Source organism: Oreochromis niloticus, linkage group LG5 (genome assembly GCF_001858045.2).
Source record: "Oreochromis niloticus isolate F11D_XX linkage group LG5, O_niloticus_UMD_NMBU, whole genome shotgun sequence".
NCBI classification, from domain to species: domain Eukaryota; kingdom Metazoa; phylum Chordata; class Actinopteri; order Cichliformes; family Cichlidae; genus Oreochromis; species Oreochromis niloticus.
The window spans coordinates 12,708,604-12,735,131 of NC_031970.2; the positions used below are offsets into that span (position 1 = coordinate 12,708,604).

A 26,528-nucleotide genomic window follows, 5' to 3' on the forward strand; every position below is an offset into this window, starting at 1 on the left:
ACATGCACAGGCTTTTTAAAGAAAGTCTTTTTTTTGTTGTCTTACTCTTGTTTTAGAGGTTCATCCTACTGGACAACCCCAGAAAACTGTACTCTGTCATCCAGCAAGACCTGCCGGCATCCAATGGGATCATTCACATCATAGACCAACCCATCACAACCACTGACTCCTCCCCTCGTGATGAACAGGTAAGTAAATACACAAATTTTGGAAAACTCCCTGAAAACACCAAAAAAAGAAACAGAAAAAAGCTTAAACAACAGCTGAGTGAAAAACATTAAAACACTGCAGTTATTTTTTTCCTTTACAGTACAGCACAATATGAAACTTAATGTCTTCTTCTTGTGTTAAGTTTGCTGATTTGACAGTTGGAGAGATTCTGACTAAGGATGACAAGTACAACCGCTTCCTTTCTTTGGTCGATGTAAGTATGTGTGTGACTATGCACCCTCACGTTTGTCTCCTTCCTTTATTTGACAGCATGCTGAAATAGTTTTACTTTAATAAAACAAATAACACTTACAATTTAAACATTTTAAACAATTCAAATGTATCATACAAACTGGATTTGCTGGGAGTTTATTTACAATTGTGCCACATTTAATGCCAAATTGTTTTATTTTGTGCCTGTTGTGGGGATGAGTTCTAATTTATTTGGATTTCCGGGTGGAAATGTTAACGAATGTTAATGAATCGGCTGCTTCAGTGTTGAAGGCATTCTTCGTGAATCACTTCCAAAACTTTCCAGCAACACATTTTTGCTTTTGCAGCCTCTAGCTTTCATAAATTGTCTTTTATCTTTAAAATCGTGCTTAAAATAACTACTGCCTTTGTTTGTATTGGCATCATTAATGAAACTGGTATATAATTTTTTCTAAATATCACATATTTAATATCATGTCACATTTGACCTCTGACCTCACTTTTACATTTCATAGCTGCCATTCTCTCAATGATATAACAGTGTATTTTATCTGTAAAGAAAGTATTGCCAATAGATAGAGAGAGTGAGCTGCCTAGTAATATAGTAGTTATTTACTAATCAATATCTGCATAATCTTTATGTATTTAAAGTAAACATCTGCCATACTACCCTAAAGTAAATACTGCAGGAGTGACATGCTCACTACAGTGAGCTGCACTCTCAGAGTGCTTTTGTTTCTTTTTTCACTGTGTGAATTTTTTCTTTTCCTTCCTCTCTGCCCTTAATTCCCTTTTAAGGGTTTTTAATGACATTCGTTTAACTCTGGACTCTGGCAGCCCTGCTGCCGTCTTGTTGTTGGACAGCAGCCTTTGACACGGTGGACCATGATATCCTGCTATCACGGCTGGAATCATATGCTGGCCTAAAAGGGTCTGCCCTCCAGTGGTTTTGGTCCTGTTTATCTGGAAGGACTTTTTATGTCAACCTGGGCCCCCGCAGCTCCCAAATAGTCCCTCTTAATTATAGTGTACCTCAAGGCTCTATTTTGGGTCCTCCTTGTTTGCACTGTATATGTTCCCACTGGGGTCTATTTTCTCTAGCTACAATCTTTAATTCACTGTTTTGCAGATGACTTGCAGATCGATCTGCCTTTAAAAGCAGGGACAGACTGACTTCAGCTATTATTACGCTGCCTTGATGACATTAAACAGTGGATGTCTTTAAATTTTTTAAAATTAAATGAAAACAAAACAGAATTTGTCATTTTTGGTAACTTCATTAATAATCACACTGACACTGCTCTGGGCCCCTTATCTTCCTGTTGTAAGACAAATGTAAAAAAAACCTAGTTGTGTACCTTGATGGTTCCTTCAAACTGTGTAGGCAGGTGAGCGCAGTGCCAATCCAGCTTTTTTCATTTAAGACAGCTAGCCAAGGTTAAGCCATACCTTCCAGCTAATGTCTTTGAATGTGTTATTCATCTGTTCATTACTTGCAGACTGGACTACTGCAATTCTTTGTACTTTGGTTTGGACCAGGCCTCTCTTTATTGTCTCCAGTTTGTCCGAAATGCAGCTGCTTGTCTGCTAACTGGCACTAAACGGAAGGAGCATGTAACCCCAGTTTTGGCCTCTCAACACTGGCTTCCTGTTCCTTACAGGATCTAATTTAAACTCTTACTTTTTGTTTTTAATTCACTTAACAGCTGAGCCCATCTCTTGTGGTGACAGAGCCTTCTCTGTGGCAGGTCCCAGGCTTTGGAATAGTCTTCCTCTTAATATTAGATCTGCACAAACAGTTGAACATTTTAAATCATTACTAAAGACACATTTTTATGGTCTGACTTTTAACACACTTTGACCTAAACATTTTGGTTTTAACACCATTAGTTGTTATTGTTGTTTTAGTTGTTTTTTATGACATATTTCATCTGCTTATTTGTTTTTTCTATATTTTACTGCATCATTGTTTTTGCATTTTATTTATTTTAGTGGCATTTTACATTGTTAAGCACTTTGTGCAGCATGGACTGTTTGGAAATGTGCTTTATAAATAAACCTGACCTTGACCTTGATTGCTTCCACCTGTTGTAAGCTGTATTTCTCATTAGTATTTAGTTTTCTGTGTATACAGTCCTGTGTTTCCTTTTGTCCTTGCTAAGTCATCTGCAAATATCTTTCTCTGTATAACCTGTTCATTTACTTGGAGAGGGTCCTTTTGCTTTTGTTTTGGATTATCACTTTCTTTATGTTTTTTTGTATTCTTGTGTTCATTTCAGGTTGTTCTTTTTTTTACATTAGGTCTTCCACACCACAGTTATGACACTTCTTTTCCCCATTTTTTCAAAAAAACAAGGTCACAGAAAGATTAGTAGTGGAAGTCCTGATGACACAGTTTTTTTTAAGAGGTTTAATTTAATTTAAACCCAATTTACAGTGCAGCCTAATACCACCAGCTTCATTCTTTTTTAACTTATACTCCAGGAGCTCTGGCTAAACTCATAGCGTCACATGAGCCATGATCGTGGATGATTGTGGCTCAAGAGATGGCAGTTCGTCTTGTAATCGGAAGGTTGCCGGTTCGAGTCCCGGCTCCGACAGTCTCGGTCGTTGTGTCCTTGGGCAAGACACTTCACCCGCTGCCTACTGGTGGTGCCAGTGTCCGGCAGCCTTGCCTCTGTCAGTGTGCCCCAGGGTGGCTGTGGCAACAATCTAGCTTGCTTTCACCAGTGTGGGTGTGAATGGGTGGATGACTGAATGTGTAAAGCGCTTTGGGGTCCTTAGGGACTAGTAAAGCGCTATACAAATACAGGCCATTTACATTTGATGTAAATGTCAACTTCTCTCAAGCTTTCCTCGTTTTGTGGAAGATATTTTAAATTTCATGAGGTGTCAGATATCATTGTGTAAGTGAGTGACAGGTCTTTTATTACAGAGCCATGCTGTAACTACCTGCAGAATCTGGTCTGGCATTCCTGCTGAAGTATGCACGGCCTCGCTAAAAAGGATTCTGTGAAGTCCCCAGATTCTTTTTTTTTATTGTACTTTGGTGATTCCTTAATTTAAAGGCGCATTTAAGTTAAAAAAAAAAAGTTAATTTCATCATTTGACATATTGTCCTTGTGCTCCTTAAATGTGTGGATTAAGTTATTTTCAAATTAGTTATATTTACACAGCTTCCCCACTTTAAGAAACGCAATTTTAAAATAACACATCAGATTTTTTATGTGTAGCATGTCTAACACTGTGGCTCTTGAGCAATACACTACAATTTATATTATGTAATGTATTCTACACAGACTATAAACTGATGAGAATGCAGATCATTTAGTTAAACATTTTCAGCTTCAGACTTTTGGGATGTATCATGTACATACATATTCGATAACATGAGCATATTGAACCACTATAAGAAGGTCTTTGTTTCAAATCAGCCTACCTCTCAGTTTGAATCTCCAAGCAACTATTTTTGTATTTTCATAAAATGATGGTAAATGCCTGTAAAACTGGCTTGTTTTGTTTGCGTGAAATCAATGAGTTTTTTCCCCCAAAATTTATACAAATTTAAATGAAACTTCTCTGACTTGAACTCAGGGAGGCATGACTTTGCAAGTGATTAATTCTGTATTCAGTCTGGCACTGAGGCTTAAAGGAAATCTGTGCTAAATCCTCATCTGTTAATCAGATATGTGTTTTTCTGTAGAACTGTGGGGCGCCGCCACCGCTGCGGGGGCCAGGACCCCTCACTGTGTTCGTCCCCACCAACCAGGCTGTGGACCGATCCCGAGATGGCAGCATCCTGTACATGCTGAATGACGTAAGACCTCAGGGAGTCACTTCTTATGACACTTTTCATCTCTTTATGATTAGTGTAGACAACACATGCTGAGTTTTTTTTAATTATCAACAAATCAAATGAGAAGACCAAACACTTTGTGACTCTGTCCCAAACTTAATTCTTACTGATAATATTCATCTTGAAGTAACCCAGATATGTTCAGTTTTGTTATTTTCTAAAGCACAATTGGCCATATTAGAGATTGTGTTTTTAATATATTTTTTTTTCCAGGCCAAATATAAACTTCAGGAACTCCTCAGACACCACGTTTTCTCCCAGGCTGCGGTGAGCTCTCATCCTAACTCCCCAATCCTTTTATCAGAGTCATTTATTTACCTTTCACTTGTTGCCTTTTCTTTTCTTTTTTCTTTTACCCATTGGTGAACACAGATGAAGAAAGTCTTAACTCCACACTTTTATTCTTAGCTTTGCATTGCTCACAGTTCAAAATAGTCCTTATTTATCTTGTTCTGGGCCTTGGTGCCACCAAGAAACATGCATTTTTTTTATTGGCCATCAGGCAGTGACACTTTCAGGTCACGTCAGTGAAAACATGAAGCTAATTTTGCAAATTATGTTTATTATTAGAGTCCGAAAGGAGGATTATCTAGGATAATCTCACTGACTAACGATGTGTCAGTGAAGCCAGTGTGTGGTGTAATTGACTAGTATTTCTGGAGCAGTAACATTTAAATGTCTGTTCAACTAGTTGCACACATCATTAGCAGCTACGTCCCTCCATTCATACTGTCTGTTTGTAACAAGGACTCATTTCCTTAAATATAAGGAAGCATAGACCCTGTTAGCTCTCCCCCAGCTGATTGTCCGAGCAGCTGGGAAAACAGGCAGCAATTTTTCACACCAGCTTGTTAATCAGCCAAAGACCCAGACAGAGTTTTAATTCATTTGAAAGCCTGACTCTTAGCCTTGTACAACCTAACTGGAAAACTGAAAAACCTGTCTTATTTGATATCGTCTATCGTCCACCTGGGCCTTATTAGAGTTTCTGTCTGATTTCTTAGAGTGTTTATCTGACTCAGTTCTCAGCTCAGATAAAATAATTATTGGGGGTGATTTTAGCATCCATGTAGATACTAAAAATGACAGCCTCAACACGGCATTTAATCTATTATTAGACTCAAGTGGCTTCTTTCAAAACCCACCTACCACTTTCTACACAATCTAGATCTTGTTCTGACACATGAACAAGATATGAACTTTATCTATTAATGAAGCCAGATAACACACACCAATTAGTTAAACTGCAAGAATTCTTAAAGACATAAAGACCTTGATGACCTAAAAATTTCTGCTTATAAATTCAGATAAAAGTGAGGTTATCGTATACAGTCTAAAAAATTGTAGAAATGCGGTATTTAGACAGATGTTTACTCTGGATGGGATTACCATTACCTGTGAGGAATCTTGGAGGTTTTTTTTTTTTGACCAAGTTATTTTCCTGAATGCACATATTAAACAAATATGTAGGACTACTGTCTTCCATTTGTGCAATATCTCCAAAATTAGAAACATCCTGTCTCAGAGTGACGCTGAAAAGCTAGCTTATGCATTTATTACTTCTAGGCTGGACTACTGTCATTTGTTATTATTGGGATGTCCTAAAAATTCCCAGAAAACCCTTCAGTTGATCCAAAATGGTGCAGCAAGAGTACTGACAGGGACTAGACAGAGAGAGCATATTTCTCCTGTATTGGCTTCCCTTCATTGGCTCCCTGTTAAATGCAGAATCAAATTCAAAATCCTGCTCCTCACATACAAGTTCTTGAATAATCAGGATCCATCTTATCTTAATGACCTCGAAGTATCGTATCACCCCATTAGAGCTCTTCACTCTCAGACTGTGGGCTTGTGATTCCCAGGGTATTTAAAAATAGAATGGGAGGCAGAGCCTTCAGCTTTCAGGCCCCTCTTCTGTGGGACCAGCTTCCAGTTTGGATTCGGGTTACAGATGGAAGAAGTGGCTTGGGTGAGGGAACTCTGAATAAGCGGTAGAAAATGGATCGGTGGATGTTCAATATGAGCGTCAACCACTGCAACAGAATAAGTATGAAAGGAAATAAAGAAAAGCCAGACATGTAACCTTTTAATTTTATCACATGAGTTATTAAGATATTCTTTAATCACATTTCTGCTTGTAAAAGTGTAAACTCCTCACATTTATTGACCCTTAGCCACACTACTGATCAGGGCACTAGAAATATAAACGTCATTAGATATTCTTTGTTCATGGTTGAAAAATTAGATTGGTTATGATTTTTTTTTCTGTCTGTAGCTGACAGTTGATGATCTGAGCACACTCTCTCGGATTCAGACGATGGCAAATCAGATGGTCAAAATCGCTGCAGCTGAGGACGTAAGTATAGTTCATTGGTACTTAACAATGCGTGTCACAGTTTAATTTCCACCATTTGTAGGACACACATTAGCAGATGACTTAAACACTAGCTGTCCTCCACTTCTCTGTCCTGCAGGGCGGGATCGTATTGGGTGAGAAGAGCATCCGTTTGATGAGCACCAACATCGTGGCATCCAATGGAATCATACATATGATTGATGGGCTGCTGTACCCGCCCTCCATCCTTCCCATCCTGCCTCACCGCTGTGATGTTGTTGACAGCAAGATCACTGTGGTGAGAAAGACACACACACACACCTACACACACACACACACACACACACACACACACACACACACACACACACACACACACCACACACACACACACACACACACACACACACACACACACAGAGTCTGAATCAGTTTTGTTCTGGGGGCGAGGGGTAATTAAAAAGGGTGTCAGCAGATTCTAAAGATGTTAGCACATGTGTTACAGCAACGCTTTCACTATCCATCAGTTTTTCTATATTGGTTCTTTCTTTCACACAGTGTAACTCTTAACCTTTTGCCTTGAGTCTGGTTGACAGTTTGCAGATGTAAATGAATACCAGAACTCATCTGCTTTTAAGAAACTAAAACATCAATTTCTCCTACGAAATCAAATTTTTGTCAAAATGAACATTGAAGTGTATCATTTAGAAATAGGCCATGCTTGCATTTTTGCAAACAGAGTTTGTTGTTGGTGAAATAGCTGGTGTCACTACTGCTGCATGTCATTGTATTTTAAACTGCGATGAAGGAGAAACAACAATGGTAGCACTGTCCTGACTTTGAAGAGCATTTTTGCCTGTTTTTTGGAGATGAAGCCATAATTGAAAAGATTCTCTCAATGACATTTTTGTCTGTTTATAATACTCAATGAATTTTAATGGCAGGACATCTCCTGTAGAAATGGAAATATCATAGATAGAGCTGGGCGATATTACCTCAAACCACAATCACAATTAACTGAACATTTGACCTTGATTTTGGTTAAAGAATAATTATTATTACACACTTGAATAAAGGAAGGCACACACATATACAATAAGGGAAAAAATTATTCGATCCTCTGCTGAATTTGTAAGTTTACTCAAGTTCAAAGAAATGAACAGTCTTAGTCTGGAGAGAGACAGTATATCAACCAAAAAGACATAGAAAATACATAAAATAAAACCTACAAATTGATTTTTGTGTCACTTTGTGGAATAAGTATTTGATCCCCAAACGAAACATGACTTAGTGCTTGGTGGAGAAACCTTTGCAGTAAGACGTTTATTGTAGTTAATCACCAGGTTTGCACACCTCTCAGGAGAGTTTTTTATTATGTTGATTACAGGTTCTAAATATGGGCTTTTATTCATTTCCTATTAATTTCCCAGCTCTAATCATAGCCTTCCTTTCAGCAGGTTTGCCGTTTTCAGTAGAGCAGGATTAACTCTTTTAGCGCATGTTAATGTGTTTGAATCAATGGATTTAAAAAAAACAACAGACAACAACACCCAATGATGGCACGTATTACCTCTGCCTTAAATATTAAAGTTTCATTTTTGTGTGTTTTCAGGGTCCCTGTGTTCACTGCAGTTACCTCTCTGCAACCCAGTGTCCAGAAGGCAGCACCGAGCTGGTAAAATGCATTCTGTTCTCTTCTATTGTCTTCTACTTTATAATTTGTTATTACCCTACATCAAAGATAACCCTAGCTTTCAGGGGTCTGAAAAGTAAAGCTGATATCTATCTGCCTCAAACCTGCATTCTTCCTAGTCGCCTGCAGGGGGTGACTCCTCTTGTTAAAAGAATGAAGTCTGGTTGTATAAAGTCTAAGGGGGTGGTTCTCAGTCTTTTTGTGGTGTGTCTCACATCCTGTAGTCATTGGTTATTTAATCATCTACAGTGAAAAGTGTCATACTGACACCTCTTGTTCATCATATCTGGCTTGAGGTGTCAAACACAGTGACTATGTCCATATTAATATACAGTCTTTAGTAAAATCAGCATTTATAATAGACTCCCCCACATCTGCTGCTGAGAAGAGGTTTAAAGTGACTTTCTTTCTCAGATAACACCAGTACACATCCTTCTTTAACAGGCTCGTTGAAAACTTCTATTCTTTATATACAAATGAGGACAGCATTATTATCCCCCCTATGATTTTTTTTAAGTATGACCCAGGTGCTGTTAAACAGAGCAAGGAATTTTTAACACAGCTTTTCCAAACATCCTAGTTTTATTTTAGATGCTTACATTATTTTACTTCACACAAGGAAAAAAATATTTCACAAAAACTACCAGGTTGAAAATTATTACCCCCCTCCAATGCTAGTAGTCACTTTTTGCTCAATAACAGTCTGCAGTCGCTCGTTTCATTCTTCTTTGGTGAATCGCTCAAGCTCCTCTTGATTTGATGGTCTTCTGGCATAGAGCTTCAGTTACCCCCCACAGATTTCAGTGGGATTCAAGTCAAGGCTTTAATGAGGCCAGTCAATAACATTCACTGTGGTCATCTGGAGGTAAGCGACGATCCAGACCCAGTTTTGCTCGTGACTGCTTGAGATTTTCTTTGAAAATTTTCACATATCCTTCTTTCTTCATGGTTTCTTCCACCTTGACAAGATTCCCAGTTCAAGACACTCTGAAGTGTCCCCCCAGCATAACACTCCCACCACCGTGTTCACTGTGGGGATGGTGTTCTTTGTTTTGTACGCCTGTTCTTTCTTTCTTCAAAGATAAGCAGCATCTCTGTGGCCAAAGAGCTCTAATTTGATCTCATCTCATCAAAGGACGCACTTTCAGCATGCATACTCTTTCTCTAGGTTGTCCTTAGCATACTTCAGGCTGGTTTGAAGGTGTCTTTCCTGCAGGAGTGGAGTTTTTCTTAGTCTGCAACTTCACAGTCCATTCCTGTGCAGGGTCCAAGTGATCATCTTCTTTGAGACTACACTTCCTGACTTGACTAAGTCATTCATTTGTGTCTTGGCAGTTGTTCTGAGGTCTTCAGACACATCTCACCATTTTTTTTCAGCCTTTGAAACCTTTTGCTTCCTACCTTTTTTTCTCTACTTTGTGTCAGTCTTTGAATTTGTTGAAGATTTATTATTGCAGTTCTTGACACTTGGAAAAACTGTGATGACCTGGTGTGTTAGCATAAATAATTAATTTTCTCAAGTCTAAACTGATTTATTTTATTTTTGGCATGATGCTTTCTGGATGAGAACCCTCAGTTTTAACTGGATTTTAAAAGCTTTGAGCATCACAAAGTTGAAGCACAGCAGTGGCTTGTAAAAGAGCACTGGAGAAAACTTTGACAAAAACTTTAAAATTTCATATTGGGATTAATAATTTTATCATCCGCAATAATTACTTTGTCTGGGATTAAGTTGCTTTTCTGCCTCGCAGTTTGCAGAGCTTAATGATTTGCTCTTCTGCTTTTGTGTTCACCTGATTCTGCCTAAAAAATCGACCTGGTTTCAAGCGTTTGAAGTTCACAAAAACCATCAATCATGCCATGATTTGATGTTGAGAAACCCCTCTTTGCTTAGTTCTGATTCCATGCTTTCCACAGGGACACAATTTCGAATGCTCTGGGAATCTTTCCCAACATCACTTTGGTCATTTTGCCAGCCAGTGTGTTTTTCTTATGTGAACTAGAGAACTGTAGCAAAAACAAAATCTATGCTTCCGTCTATTCAGGGTAGTCATCTGAGTGACTGCGAGTACGTCACATCTCCTCTCAAGCCATCGCTCAGCAAAGGCTGCGCCAAATACTGCAACACCACCAAACAGGTGAGAGAGGAACTGGTGCTTTATTTTTAACTTGATGCAGCTGAGTTATTATAGGCAATCATTTTACCTTTGCTTTTGTTTTCATGTAATTTGTGATTTTTGTTTTGTCAGATCAGTTTAATTCTGCTTAGTTTCCTGTGTTTTATTAGTTTTTCATTTTAATTATGTGTGATATTTATCAGGATGTTCACAGTTGCTGAGCTGGATTGGAAGTGACTTTATTGACACACCTGATTGTCGTCTTTTGTCACTTCCAATTCCCCAATCCTTATTGAAACATATATTTAATACATTTGAAAACATTTATTGTTTTTGTTGTGTAATGTGTGTGTGTGTGTGTGTGTGTGTGTGTGTGTGTGTGTGTGTGTGTGTGTGTGTTTGACAGGTAGCAAAGTGTTGTAAAGGTTTCTATGGTCTGGACTGTAAGCCCTGCATCGGAGGATTTCAGCATCCATGCTACGACAAAGGAACTGTAAGGAGGAACATTCAGGCAGCCTTCAGCTGATGTGTTTTAATTTTTAATTTTTTGCTTTGATTGCACACAGTGCTCTGATGGTATCCATGGTAATGGCTCATGTAGCTGTCAGGCGGGCTGGACGGGTATTGCCTGCCACATCTGCTCAGATCCAAACAAACATGGTGTGAACTGTGACGAAGGTAACGCCTCCTCTTAGCTGACAGCTTTTCACTATGTTCAATGAAATGTGCGTTTCCAATTTGATGTTTTTACATACAGAAATTATGTTTTTTAAATTTAGTTTTAGTTTTTTCTTTTAAGTTCAGTTTTGATTCTGTTGGTTTTCAGAGCGACTTTGCTTTTTTCATTTTGAGTTTATTGTTTATTTAATGTTTATTTTTTCTCTAGTTCTTGTAAGTTTCTATTGGTTGGTATTGGTATTGGTTCTGGGTTTTTACCCCTCAGCCTTAAAAGGCTTATTGGGCATTATCGTCACCCTGCCGGGCAGGTGGGTAGCATGAACGTGCACTTTGGGAATGTGAGTTATTGTGAATGCTGTAAGTCGAGAACAAGGCAATGTAGGATTTTGAAATTTATACAGTAGGTCTGTCTACTAAAAATCTCAGATGTGTTCAAATTGCAATGACCTTGAGTTCATGGGACCTTGAGGTCAAATTTTCTGAAAATCTTGTGATTCTCAAGAATGAGGCAATGTAGGATTGTAAAATTTATACCATAGGTGTATCTAATAGGAGGCTGAGGGGTAGCACTGGCAGCAGCCATTATTTTTATTTGTTAAAATCAGCATGAATTATGTATTATCCTGAAAATAAAATGGCCTTTGGTATTCTGAATTTTTTTATTGGTATTCAGAAAAGGTACTGCAACATCTTTCTTTTCTGAATACTAAGGGTCATTGAGTTGCACACATGGCATCCTAGTCTCGATAAATAAATTAAGCCTCCTGATGCTTGTTGAGTTAATAAATTTGAAGACAGTAACAAAAGAACGAAGTATGAGCTCAACACAGGAGTGACTGAGCTCCTCAGCCTGTATATAAGACCACAGACACCCTATGAAGGAAGCTCATTTCCTCTGCCTCTATCCTCAGTCCTATTCTTTTGGTGAGGATAGGAATGTAGAACAACCAGTAAACTGGCCTTCATGCTGAGCCCTTTGTTCACCACAGCAGACCAGTACAAGGTCCACATCACTGCACCAATCCTGACATGAATGGCCTTCTTAGAATTTTATTGTCGATCCATCCAACAGTGGTTGAGGCCCTTTACTCAGAACCACATAAATCACACTAATTTATGGATCTGCTGGAAGAAATGAGGCAAAAAACATGATTAATCTTTGGAAATCATATTTACAAATTTTTACCCTTATATCAACATCCAGTGTCCTGTTTTCTAAAGCTTAACTGGATTAATATTATTATAATGATAAGTATTTAGTGTGAAAAACCTCTGTATATGGAAATAAAGTATTGTACAAAAGGTAATGGAGGTGCCCCCAAAAGTTGAATCTGTTCATCTGGACGTAGCGTTTTGTGGGAGAAACGTTTCGTCACTCATCCAAGTGACTTCTTCAGTCTCAGCTGACTGCAGGTTTCCCCAAACCTTATAAACAGTACATTTGCATAATGACTGAAACCAGCCCACTGAAGGAACAATGGGCTGTGAGGTCATTTCCTTAATCATAATTATGCAAATTCTCATGACCATTGATCAACAATCACTGACCAAAACCCACTGATCAAAGAACACTGATCAATGGCCATGAGTACCATTCACAGAGAGTTGGGGAATGGCTGCAATCACAGCATTGTAAGATGGCGAAAGATGTACCCTTAGGCCCCCTCCTCGATTCAGAGATGGTCTTTCCCTTTTCACGTAAATGGCCTCCTTGACTCCGCACTCAAACCAGCGTTCTTCCCTGTCCAGGATGTGTACATCCTCATCGTTGAAAGAGTGTCCACTGGCCTGTAGGTGTAAATACACTGCAGAGTCCTGGCCTGATGAGGTTGCTCTTCTGTGTTGTGCCATCTGCTTCGCTAGAGGTTGTTTGGTTTCCCCGATGTATAAATCCTGGCAATCCTCCTGGCACTTAACAGCGTACACTATGTTACTCTGTTTGTGTCGGGGGACCCGATCCTTGGGGTGGACCAGTTTTTGGCGCAGCGTATTTTGGGGTTTAAAAGCCACAGAGACCCGGTGTTTAGAAAAAATGCGTCTCAACTGTTCCGATACTCCTGACACATATGGGATCACTACAGGTTTTCGCCTGGGCAGCGGTTGTCCTTCTCTCCTGGATCGGCTGGAGCTTTCTTTAGGTGCCTTCCCAGCTTTGACAAAAGTCCAGCTGGGATAACCACATTTACTCAGGGCCTTCTTGATGTGCTGTTCTTCTGCCTCCCTGGCCGCTGTGTCAGTTCCTTCAGTGGGCTGGTTTCAGTCATTATGCAAATGTACTGTTTATAAGGTTTGGGGAAACCTGCTGTCAGCTGAGACTGAAGAAGTCACTTGGATGAGTGACGAAACGTTTCTCCCACAAAACGTCCAGATGAACAGATTCAACTTTTGGAGATTTACTTTCCTGGATGATTGAGAATGCATCAAGACGTAATGGAGGTGCATTTTGTTTAAATACTCAAACTAACTGACTGAAAATTCTGACATATGTGTTTGTCTTTAGATTGCCGCTGTGTTCACGGAACGTGCGATAACCGACCAGGCACCAGTGGTGTGTGTCGGAGAGGCTCTTGTTTGGAGGGATTCTCTGGGGACCTGTGTGATAAGACGGCCATGCCGTGCAATGCAGACGGACTGCTGCAGCATTGTCACATCCACGCTTACTGTAATCAGACAGGACTGGCTATTACGTAAGAAAATACTAATGCTAAAACTGTTACTATAACTTGATGCTGAGGGATCGTTTTGTGTTGAGTCCCTTTTTAGGTGTTGTATATTTTAGACAGCAAAAAGTTTCTTGTTCTTGCCGTGGCTCCTGAGGTCTGTTTTTGGACATTTAATTAGGATTCTGAAGCCATCCCCACTCGCTTACTCCTCAATGTCTGAGACAAACTGCACAAAACTCTTTGTAATCGGATGTATCCTCAGTTCTTCTTTGGACTAAGTTTTTGGATTAAGGTACTTGTGATAATCGGATGATCTGATATCTTCGTGTTGGTGTTGTTCCCAGATCATCATGAAAATGTTGTTCCAGGTTCAACATTGCAAGTGACCAATCACATTGTTGTGACGTTATTCTTTTGCGCACCAAGCCATTCGTGCATTTATGAAATTCCAGTGTTGCAAGGACAATATCAATTCTGCTTACCGTTTATTAAAGGGTTAGGGTTAGGATTAGGATCAGGGTCCGTTGATCGGCGGACAGAGGCGGTTTCTCGCAGCTTAAGTACAGTTTTTTGTTTTACGGCGGTTTTTCCCGAAGTCGCAAAAGTATGACGTCACAACATTCTGATTGGTCACTTGCAATATTGATCCTGGAACAACATTTAGTATGATGATCTGGGAACAACACCAACACGATGATATCAGATCGTGCTGTGATAATCAAGAATTAAGGACTTTGTACAATACCTGCAATTTTTAAGTTTCACTACTGACCTGAAAAGGATGATGCTCAATCAGATCTGGGGTTTTTGTGAAGTACGCCAAGTTTTCATTAGAAACGCTATTCTAGCTTGCTTGGCACTTGCGTTAGCATGACTGATCTTCTCGTGACAGATGGCATACTGTTGGCAGATGAAGCTATCAGACAGACAGACATTTGTGACAATTTATTCATTTATACAGCTTTGTTGTGTTTGGCCCAGTATCAGAAAATTATCCTTTTTTTTAACCCCGAATCTCTCCATCCATCCATCCACCAGCCCACCCTGTTGAGTCCTTTGTATCCACCTGCTCCCAGCACACCAAGTGTTCTTGTGCCAGCCAACAGACATAAACTCTTTAGCATGTCCTGCATGTGGAGGAGTTATGGCTCTACTCTGAGTGCCCCTGAGTAACTTAGGGCCTCATCCTATCTCTAAGGGAGGCTTATTTTCTCAAAAATGAATGAATGAAAAAAATGAACTTTGAACAACTGCACACCCTGAGTTTTGTGATTAGGAAAGGTATACCATTTCATATTGTTTTTTTTATATATCTATAAAAGCTAAGTTTTACTTTGAGTTTCATAATAAAAAAAATCTAATGGGCGTTTAAGAAACTCCCTTGAAATTCATATGGAAACATTCAATCAAAAGCCATAATGAAGCCAAAATAACTGCCAAAGATTTAAATGCTGGCATGGTTAAAAAGTTCTGGTTGTCCTGTACTGTTATATAAATACATTTTTAGTAATTCCTTCAGTGATCTTCTGCAAAGAAATAAACAACAGGGATTTGTCACCTCTGTTATTCCATCACCTGTTGAGTTTGTTTAACTGTGTGTGTGTCTTACATAAGGTGTGTATGTAAGGATGGATATGAGGGTGATGGTCACTCCTGTACTGCCATCAACCCCTGTCTGAAGAGTAACCGAGGAGACTGCGACACCAATGTAAGATTGTTTCTTTGTGTGTGTGTGTGTGTGTGTGTGTGTGTCTTTTCTCACCACAGTGATCTTGCTGTCAACAACATCACAGCGGGAATGTCTTTGTTTTAACCTATCCAGAGTCCCCCGCTCCTTCTCTTCAGTCACATTAATAATAAACATCCTCCTCAAAATAAATAAAGAAAAATATTCTTGCTTTTTCCCATGATTATTGTGAGCTGATTCCAACAGTCTATAGGCCAGATTTAGTAATGCATTGCACCAGCACAAACTGGGTTTTGTCGGTATTTACGAGAGAGGGCACTGACAGGATTGCTTTAAGACGTAGGAACTCAGAGATTTTTGTGACTGACTAAGTTGCATTTGTATTTCTGGGAGTTCATTTCTCAGAGTGCAAAATGTGAATGGAGAATGGCAGCACAGAATCAAAGCAGTGATAGGATTTAGGACAGGACCCCCTCGGAGTCTAGACACTGATGGTGGTGAAGAAGAAGCCTGAGGCTGAAATGGGGCTCTGACTGAGGTGTCTGTGGGGTGGAGATTGGGAGGAGGAGAAGGAGGGTTGAACGAATGAGGGTCTGTTAAGGAGTACGATGGAGATTTAACACAAAAATGGAAGCTGATTGACTCAAAGAATGAGGGCAAGAAGATAATTGGACTAGAGTAATGATGTCAGTATTGAGATTGACAGTGTGGGAAATCTGTAGTGATGTAAAGAACAGAAAAGCAGCCGAACACCCAGGAAAGCAGACAGATGAGTGACTGTAGATCTTTCAAATTGAGTTTCATTTCAATAAACTGATTTACTAATGTTTGCAACGTTTCAACTTACTGCTTGTATATTTAATGAAGAAGAAAGAAAGAAGAAGAAAAAAGCATGTCTTATATTTCTTGATTGATATTGAAATGAACTGACTGAGCATGTGTTTAAAAAATATCTATCAACTAACTAACAACAACTGCGAAAGCTTTTTGGGGATTATGCTCACATACTGTTTTGTCCCATTTAGTAAGTCTGGCCTTATGTGTTGTTGTTCTGCTATAATTATTTAATTTGTGTGATTTTATTTAACTTTTCACCTTCAGTAATCTTAAAGATAAACTCTTTTATATTCAGTGCAGTGTTCTTGTCTTTGTGACATCCTCTTTCTCTACAGGCTGAGTGTGTGTATGCGGGTCCGGGTAATGCTTCATGTGTGTGTGCTGAGGGCTGGACGGGTGATGGCAGAGTGTGTGTGGAGATCAACAACTGTCAGCTGGAGAGTCGAGGAGGCTGCAGCCCCAACGCGGACTGTAACCACATCGGACCCGGACAGGTCGGTGCTTAAAATTTGTGATAGGATAAACTTTAAATGGAACTATGTTCATTGTGAATTTTCAGCTCCATATTTTGATTCTTGTACTCCAGTAGAGAAGCTCAGGAGAAATCCTGGGCCAAAGTAACCAGAGATCACTTGTGTATATGCTGAACACATTATGTAAAAGTTGCAAATATGAGAATTCACCATTGTATATGTAAAAGTAACTGGTTACTAACCAGCTGTCAGGCTGTTCTGTTTCTCATCTGACTGTTTCTCCATCTGCAGAGTGACTGTGTTTGTAAAACTGGATATATGGGTAATGGAAAGGTGTGTGACCTCATCAACCCCTGCCTAAAAAAGAACGGAGGCTGCCATGAGCTGGTATTCACACACACACACACACACACACACACACACACACACACACACACACACACATGCACACATATGCCAAGTAAGAATGACTAATAATAACCATAGATCATAATTTCCCAACCTTTGGGTTAAATAAAGCATGTTGGTTTTGAATGATGAATGGTAGAGTGTTATGTTATCAGCAGCACAAACACCATGTAGAGTGTAGCTCCAGTTCAGTGAGTCAGGAGGTGAAGCCTAGCAGACACTTACAGCTACAGTTGTCCAAGTCAGCACACCTGTTAGTCAAAGCCTCTAACTTTTAAGCCAAATATATGAGATGTATAGTTATTATTAATGGGAAAAATTAGTTATAGAGCCTGGTACCATTGTAACAGGCATTAAATTAGTTTTAATGCTGTAAAGTTGGGTATGGGAGTCTGAGGGGACTGGCTTTGTTTTGGAGGAAGCCTCAAGCTTCAATTTAGGCCTTGGAGGTTAGCACTCAATAATGATAATTGTAGCTGTTCTCACTGATGGGTTACACTAACTCTGAATTTAGAAAAATGTAGCAACAGTGTAAGTCCATTAAAGTTAATGGTAAAGATTCAGTCCCATCAATTAGCGTTTGTATATAACTTCAGAAGAACTCTACTTGCAGGGCAAATAAAACCAAACACTACCTGTTTCTGTGCAATAAGGAAAAAATATCTTACTGCTGATCATTAAAATTAATTAGTTTGAAAAAATTAGGTAAAATAGCTAAAAGATTGTGAAACTTTTTTTATTTGCATAATGAGATTTGATCAGACATCAAGAAAGTCTTTGAAGTCTTTGTCTGTTGGATGAATTTTATTAAATCTTTAGAGAGCTTCTGATTCTTTTCCCAACATGAAATTTTTCCTGGTTTGGCATTTTGTATTGGGGATATGATGAGACCAACATTAGTGAGACCCATAGTCAGAGCAACCACTTTTACCAGATGAATCAAATAATTACAGTTGATTCGAGGTCCTGATCTGTGTTTGATAACAAAGAAAGCATCCCTCTGTGTATAGAAAAGCTGTTTATGGTCACACTTTGTAGAAAATAGTTCATACTTCTAGTCATTGAAGAGACCATAGTATTATTGCTTTTCTATTTTTAAAGTTTAAATCTTTATCCCTTGAGAGCATATTAGGCATAAACCTGGTTTCTCTTTTCTGAACTGAGCAGTTTCAGGCCTGCTCGTAGAACAGAATTACTGGGTCTGCATCACAAGTTAGTGACGGTGGTCTCTGCCTACTCTAGCAGCTACTCTTGGAAAACCTGAAAACTATTCTAAGGCTTGTCAAACCTCATCTTTATTGATATATACTGAGATGTCGGAACTCGTCATTATGTTTGGTACAGGCGATGTCATCAACTGTTATCTCGAAGGAAATTCTTGCATGTAAAACAAAAAATTTGAGTAGTTTGTGAGTATTTGTTATGCAACAGTATTAATGATTTAGATTAACATCCTATAATTCTGTGTGTGTGTGTGTGTGTGTGTGTGTGTGTGTTTTGTTTTGTTTTGTTTTTTTGTATGTCAGGCAAAGTGTGAGAAGACAGATGGTGGTCACACCTGCACCTGTCCTGACGGCTACGCTGGAGACGGAAACATTTGCTACGGATCATTACTTGACGTAAATAATTAGCTCATTATGATCCATTGTGGTTATATAAGTTGAACTCATTCACTTTCATGGTGAGCCAAATCAGTTTCACAATATTAAGTGAAAATAAAATGAAAGACAGTCAAAGTGTGGAACTAATATCTTTTTCCTAATCTGGATTGAAGGGCGTTTATTTTTATTTACTGCAGGTGCTTTAATTTCATTTCAACCATACAACATTTTTCAGGTTACACTCAGTTTTAATGCATTGCACAAAAAATTAGAAAAAAAAAATCAACATACATGTGGCCAATATGCAGCCGGTCCTCAGGCTGCAAAAAAAAAAAGGAAAAAAAATGTAAATTATTTTTTTGGTTTATTTATTGCAGAAAAAATAAATTTAACATGAGCACTCAGAGAATACGAGCAAGGATATAATAAAACTGTTTTATGATGTTTCTATTATAATAGGCGGGCATTAACCTGCTTATAAAACAACGCACTGATGTCTGACTTTTGACCTATGACCTTGAAACCTTACATGCTAAAATGTTGTATTTTATGATTTTTACTCATATGATTGTAGCACAATTGGCTGAGATCTTTAGCGTCTATAAAAAAAAAAAAAGGTTTTAAGATGTATTCATGATTTTTGCAAAAGTTTATTGTATCATTGTGACATCATAGGGCATCTAATTGAAAAAGAAAACGTGTTGGGTCGCTCTCCATGCTCTTTCATATGATATATGTTTTATATAAGTTTATATAGACTTATATGACTTATATAAGTCATATAAGTCAAATGTCTGGGGATGGGTTGTGTCTGAGAAACCTAATTAACTGGGCTGCACATTTAATGTTATTTTTAGTTCTCTTTTTTTAATTAAGATGCCAGATTCCAGTTATTTTTTTGCATTTCTGAACAGAAAAAAATGTTTTCTGGTTGAATGTTACACTTGATAAATTTCTGACTCCTTAGAGAAGTCCAGTGTGTATATTTGGCTTCAGTTTGTTATTTGTCTCATAAATAACATAGTTTTTACTTTTTAAAATGTTTTTAAACAAGATTTCTAAAATATTTGTGTTATTGTTTGTATTACTTCAGACTTGATTCATTTACTGTAATTCATTGCACAGTTATGTTTCTGTGGCTGTGTTTGCAGGAGCTGGAGATGAATATAAAGATGTACAGTTTCTACCGGCTGACTCAGGTAAGTAAGAGGTAAACAAATTACTCTATAGTTATTGAACTTCGTCAGTTTTCTGGGTCAAAGTTAAACTACATTAAAGCCTTGATAGCTGGCAAGTTTCTTAATTTAGTGACTGATGTTGAAAGTAGGTAGAAATCTGGGATTTTCACCTCTTCTACCGTTTTCCTGCAGCTCCCTCCTTTCTGTTTTGAGCCTCTCACATGATGCCCCCAAGAAGACAGGTGTAGAGACTGACACATAAGCTAAAGACATGTACTGATTTGCATTTTGGCCTGCTGCAAGAATCAGTGTCAGCTTAAGCGCACACTGATTTTATAAAATTTTCTACATTTCCACCTGCTGTAAAATTATGTTTTTGACAGGAAAGGGAAGCCTTTACAGAAATTGCTGTTTTGTCAACTGTGTGATGGTTTTCTCATCTATTGTTGTACATGGCACTGTAGTGGCAAAGGCGTTGTTAAAAGTTAAAAATATGAATAAATCTCCCAGCCAATGGAGTCAAGGCAGCCAAAACAATTAGACACCTACCTAGGCTGAATGTTACCTTTCACACAGGTGAAGCTCCTGTAGGTCCACCTGTTCATTGTTTTCATGAACTACTCTGCTCCAATGATAACTAAGCTGTATACGGTGTTGTGTGATCAGAGTTTCAGTCATGCCTTTAAGGACCTGAATGGGAACTTAACTGTGTTGGTGCCAACTAAAGACGCTCTCAGGAACATGAGTACAGCTGACAACTTATTCTGGAACAGCCGACACCACCTGCCTTACTTCCTGCGGTTAGTAAAGTCACACACACACATTAAAACTGATCCTTGAGCTCACACAAAGCATGCCAGTGCATGAAGTTTGTGTGACAGAATCAGTGTTTCTAACACAAAATAAAAATGGAGCCAACTTAGCACAAAGTCTAACTTAGAAATTTAGTTTACTTTTCTGTTTGTAGACTTTGTAATATATTGATTTTATATTGAATATATTGATTTTGTATTGATTCTCTTTTAAACAGTACTTTAATGTATTTATTCATTTTATTCTTTTTAATCTTTAATTTTAATCTTCTTTGTTTTTTCGTTTGGCTGTTATGTTTTATTTTTTGTATATTATATAGTAATATGCTTGTCTTTAAACTCTGTTGTGTTTTAGTGCGATATAAAAATTAAAGTGATTTTTAAACCAGCTCACAGGAGACTGCGGGGGTATTATGATAAGTTACAGAGAATCTCTGTGTATGGAAATTAGTATTTCCAGAGTTTTCTCCAGGCCATTGTAAATTTGATGAGACAGCTACAGACAGTGACTCATTTATCTAACACCACAATCTAGTTTAAGGTCTGTATGATCGTTTTCTTAATGAATCACAGAGATAGAATGATTTAAAGGGATACAGTATAATTCGCTTGATATTTGGCAGATATGGGCAGCATGTGGCCTGAGGAAATCTTACTTTGCTTAAAAGGCACCTCCTCTCCACATTAGCCTGCAGAATAAGAAGTCTGAGCCTTTTATACCATTCAAAGTTTGTACTCATTAACCATAATGTATTCTCTTTGTGCCCACATTTACATACTACTCCACATATTACCTGAATTGCCGACTATCACGCCTTAGGCATGTGCGATGTGCTTTTACCTTACCTTATCTTTTCACACTGCTTACAGCTGTTTGAGTTTATTAAATACCTGAATCTTCATATGATCCACGGGTGTGTCTCCAAAGACAGAGATCCATTTGTGCATAAGACACAGCAGCAGTGACTGTTAATTATTTAGTTATACCCAACACATACAGATAATCAGTCAGTAGCCAATAGTATTTCACAACAGGTGAGGCAGGTGAGCTGCCACAGAGAAGCACAGTTTAATGTTAAATCTCTTGTTACACAGATCGGCATGTGAAGTATTTGGGTATTGTATCAGTATAGTGTTCATGGATATTTGCTATCGCTACGATCTCTGATCTTTGTATTTAAATGTATAGCATAGTATTTATTGATTATATGAAGCTCCAGCCCATCACCCTCTTCCCCATTGTCCAACTGATATTTAAAAGTCAGTCGCCCAGATTAAGTGGTGTTGCATTTCACCTATAGCAGACCTAACTAAATGGAAATCCTCCATAACCCAGCCAAAATTCTGGCTCCCACAGATTGGCTCTATGCCCATGTGGCAAAAATATTACAATCAATCAATTACAGAGATTCCTGATTTTAACTCCTTATCTAAGGAAGACAATATTGTAGACCTGCACAAGGCTGGAATGGACTACAAGGCCATCAGCAAGAAGCTTGGTGTGAAGACGACAACTGAAAAATTATCCAGATATGATAGAAAATAGAAGAAAAATAGAAATGTGATTAGGCATCACTCTCAGTCTGGAGCTCCACGTAATATCTTGCCTAATGGGGTGAAGATGATCTTGAGAAATAAGGTGGATCGGCCTAAAACTATGTGGGAGGGGCTTGTTAATGATCTGAAAGCAGTAGCAACCGCAGACACCAAGAACACCAGTGGTTACTCACTGTGACATAATTGAAATCTTGCAGCACCCAGAAGGCCACCCTCCCAAAAAGGCACACGTACACGTCGGTTTTAAGTTTGTCAGTGAACATGTAAATGATTCAGAGAAGGTTTGAGACAAAGAGCTGTGGTCAGATTAAACCAAAATCAACTCAACCTGCTGTGTTTGGAGGAAGAGATATACTGAGGGTCACTCAAAGAATACCATCCCCACAGTTAAGCACATAAGTGGTAACATCATGCTTTGGGGCTGTTTTTCTGGTCAGGGTACAGGACCAGACTTCACTGCATTGATCTGCCAATAAATGGGGCCATGTACCGTAAAATGTCTGTAAAATACTGTTAAAAAGCTGGAATGGGATAGGTCATTCAGCATGACCAAAAACATGAAGCACATTTGAAAATCTGAAGAATCACATTAGAAAATCTGTGGAGGGAGCTGAATCTTTGAGTTGCCAAGCAGCACCCAAGAAACCTAAAGGATTTAGAAAGTTTCTGTAATGAGGGGTGGGCCAAAATCCTTCCTGAGATCTGTGCAAACATGGTGACCAACTACAAGTTACCATTTGGCTTGCCAACAAAGGTTTCTCCGCCAAGTACTAAGTCATATTTTGCTAGGTGATGAATTACTTATTTCATTCAGTGACATGCGAGTCCACTTATAACTTTCATGTAGTGTGTGTTTTTTTTCTTCTATATTTCTGGATTCTCTCTCAATTAAAATGAAACTACCAGTTCTTCTTTAATTGAGCAAACTTACAAATTCAGCAGGAGTTCAAATAAGCGTTTCCGTCACTGATCGTTGTGTCAGTAAAGATGTTGGTGGTGCATCTGAAAGACTGGAAAAATTAAAAATTTCTGTACTGTTTAAATTAGGAACTGCTGATCTAATGGATCACATGTCCTTTGCTGAAAGGATCCTGGAGCGTGCTGTGTGTTTTAGAGAAATTGTTTTTATTTATTTATTTATTTATTTATTTATTTACTGCTCCCTTTGGTTGCAGGGCCCACGTGTTGAAGGGGATCTACTCTGTGGAAGATCTGGGCAGCATGGTGGGCAAAAGGCTGCCAACCCTAAACGTACCCACTCAGTGGGAGATCAGCAACAGCAGTGGGGTAAGAGGGGGCCATTTGTGTCTCACCACATGACTACACATTCCAGTGGGTTTACTCAGATTTTTTGTGTTCACAAGGTTCACCTGATGTAGGTACTGCAGGTGTACAAGGGTATTCATGTCACTACATTCATGTTAAATGTAACTACATTCTATGGAAATGATTTGCATTTTATCCTCTTTAAACTGGCACTTACAGACAAATGTTGTATACTTTAACAAAATTAGAGAGAAAAATCATTTCAATCATTCAATAAATTCAGTCAATCATTCATTCAAAATCATTCAGTCATTTGAATTCTTTAATAGGAAAATCTATAAAAAAATAACTTTTCAGTCAGTATCATTATTTTTTCGGATCTATTTTATTGTACCTTACCTTTTGGCCTCTGTGTGTGTGTGTGTGTGTGTGTGTGTGTGTGTGTTTCAGGTCATCCAAATTGGAAAAGCATCCATCCTCACCCCCAACCTACCTGCGATCAATGGCTATCTCCACATCATAGACAAGGTACACATGAATCTTTACAGTGAAATGAAAAGAAATAAATACAGATTTTTTCATGCAGAGCAAATAATGATGTGAATAAATAACATTATTAGCAGATTAGTTTACTCTCTATCCAAGTACACATACAGAGTACCTTTCTCTCTGTCTGTCTGTTGTCAGATTCTGGCTCCGCCTCTCTCAGACCTCCCACCTGAGCCTCCCACACTTATGGCTTTCCTAAACTCCTCCTCCAACTTCACGCTTTTCAGAGAGTATGTGCTGGTAAGTCTGTCTGATCTCAGCATCATGTGATAAGATGTAATCCTTTTACATTTTTAATCTTGTTTTATTATTATCATTATTATTATTATTATTATCATTATTATTGTTATTATTATTGTTGTTATTATTATTAATAATATTACATTTAATTAACTTCCTGTGTGTTTTCTTTCAGATGTACAACCTGTCTTCAAATCTTACTGAGTCATTTACACTTCTGCTGCCAACAAATGAGGCTATAAGGCAGCATCTTAGCAGGACTAACACCTCCATCCTGGTAGGTCGATGATATAATTCAGTGGACAGCTGCTATTCTGCAAAACCTCCAAAACCTGTCAAGAAAATGGATACTTTAAAGGTTGTTTTATATAACCTTTGAAGTATTTATACATTTCAGAATTGAGCTAAATCTATTAACAAAATGTAAAGGAACAACCACTCTTAGTTTATGTCCAAAAACATTTATGTAAAGATCATACTTAGGTGTTAGAATATCAGCTGAGTTGAAAAACATCTGGGCTTTGTATTTGTGTAACACCAGTTGCACAAAAGCCATTAACTGGTACAGCGGGTCAGTATAACTATCATTTAATTTCTTATTTACAAAAAAAAGGCAAACCTTCTTGAGAAACTGAGGAAAGGCGAAAAAAGAAATTAAATGGCAGCATACATGAAAAAATATTTCAATTCATCCACTGGTAACCAGTGTTGGTCAAGTTACTTGAAAAAAGTAATCAGTAACTAATTACTGATTACTTCCCCAAAAAAGTAATCCCGTTACTTTACTGATTACTTATTTTCAAAAGTAATTAATTACTTAGTTACTTAGTTACTTTTTAAAAACACGATTTACAACCTGAATAGGTGATAAAGCGATAGATCTTTCAGCCCAGTTCTACTTTTTCTGCATAATCCATCATACAAAATGTAATCAAATGGAAACGTCTCTTTTTAAAACTTGTTTTATTAGTTTTAATCTTTTAACTTTATGCATCAAGCAAAAATTTAATTATATGCAACATTCTCTGACTGGAAAAAATTTGTTTAACATTTAAACCTATTTTCTGCACATTCCAGCACATAAAATAAAAAATGTTTTTGTGTTTACACTCACTCTTTCAAATAGATGCAAGTAAAACACAGCAGAAAATAAATAAAATCAAAGACTCAGCGGTCCTGTTGCTCTATTTTCACCTATAAAGCAGGAGTGGGTTAGGCGGAGGTTTACCCTGGTGCAGGTGTGCCCCATCGGTCAGTGGAAGAATCCTCGAGTTTCTCTGTGAATTTCACATTACGTCGTAGCGCACTTGGTGTTTGCTTGGAAGTTTAGGGGTTTAAAAAGAAGTTTTCTTCCCACGCAGTGAACAGTGGACACTAATGTTTTTGTCACTTTTTATGGAATCAAACTCAAAGTAAGGTCAGTACTTCCATGCTTTAAACGCTGCATGCTCATACTCTCTCCCGCACTCGATATATTATCCATTGTTGATCTGTACACAGCTGTTGTCACAAACGTCGCACTCGCTTACGTCACTGTCATGAGACATTCTCGCAAAAAATCACGGTTTTAGTAACGCAGTAACGCAGCGTTCCTACGTAAAAGTAACGGTAATCTAATTACCGTTTTTGCAATAGTAATCCCTTACATTACTCGTTACTTGAAAAAAGTAATCAGATTACAGTAACGCTGGTAACACAGCACCTCCTGGTGGTGAACATTAACCCTAAATCTGCAGAGAGAAATTACAAAAAGTACTTTTAATATTATTTACGTATGTGAACTATGTGAAAACATTTATTGGCATCACAACATGTGGATTGTGCAACCTAAACGAATAAAGTGGTGAAATTCAGACTGACACACATTACAAACATCCACATCAAATAATAATTGAGCTTTTTTATATAACGCAAAAATGAAGTGAGCATTCCCAGCAAAAAATGGTACTAAGTTGGTTTGTTTGTACTGACCAAAATAATGAATCACCTTTTCGTGTCAGATATCTCCCTGTCAGGAGAGGAAGGAAAGATCTGAAAGAGAATTGATGACTATAAACCAGGCTATATATTAATTTAGCACAGGATGTTTTTATATGGGTCTGCTGTGTACGGTGGTCCTGATAGGCCAAATAGACTGCAACTTAAGAAAACACCA

The 26,528-nt window shown here is 38.2% G+C and overlaps 1 protein-coding gene across 1 annotated transcript in view; it reads left to right on the forward strand.

The window, feature by feature from the left end:
- Positions 1-26,528, forward strand: part of stab1 (stabilin 1) — a 153,442-nt gene that overhangs the window by 23,765 nt on the left and 103,149 nt on the right. The window contains exons 13-33 of the mRNA XM_005469696.3: positions 57-188; positions 353-424; positions 4,127-4,240; positions 4,493-4,546; positions 6,555-6,635; positions 6,754-6,912; positions 8,227-8,289; positions 10,353-10,445; positions 10,831-10,917; positions 10,991-11,102; positions 13,603-13,789; positions 15,380-15,473; positions 16,625-16,783; positions 17,054-17,149; positions 18,697-18,789; positions 19,923-19,970; positions 20,616-20,749; positions 23,494-23,605; positions 24,035-24,112; positions 24,272-24,373; positions 24,549-24,650. Of these exons, the coding sequence (XP_005469753.1) occupies positions 57-188; positions 353-424; positions 4,127-4,240; positions 4,493-4,546; positions 6,555-6,635; positions 6,754-6,912; positions 8,227-8,289; positions 10,353-10,445; positions 10,831-10,917; positions 10,991-11,102; positions 13,603-13,789; positions 15,380-15,473; positions 16,625-16,783; positions 17,054-17,149; positions 18,697-18,789; positions 19,923-19,970; positions 20,616-20,749; positions 23,494-23,605; positions 24,035-24,112; positions 24,272-24,373; positions 24,549-24,650 (2,172 nt within the window). The remainder of the gene's footprint in view (positions 1-56; positions 189-352; positions 425-4,126; positions 4,241-4,492; positions 4,547-6,554; positions 6,636-6,753; positions 6,913-8,226; positions 8,290-10,352; positions 10,446-10,830; positions 10,918-10,990; positions 11,103-13,602; positions 13,790-15,379; positions 15,474-16,624; positions 16,784-17,053; positions 17,150-18,696; positions 18,790-19,922; positions 19,971-20,615; positions 20,750-23,493; positions 23,606-24,034; positions 24,113-24,271; positions 24,374-24,548; positions 24,651-26,528) is intronic.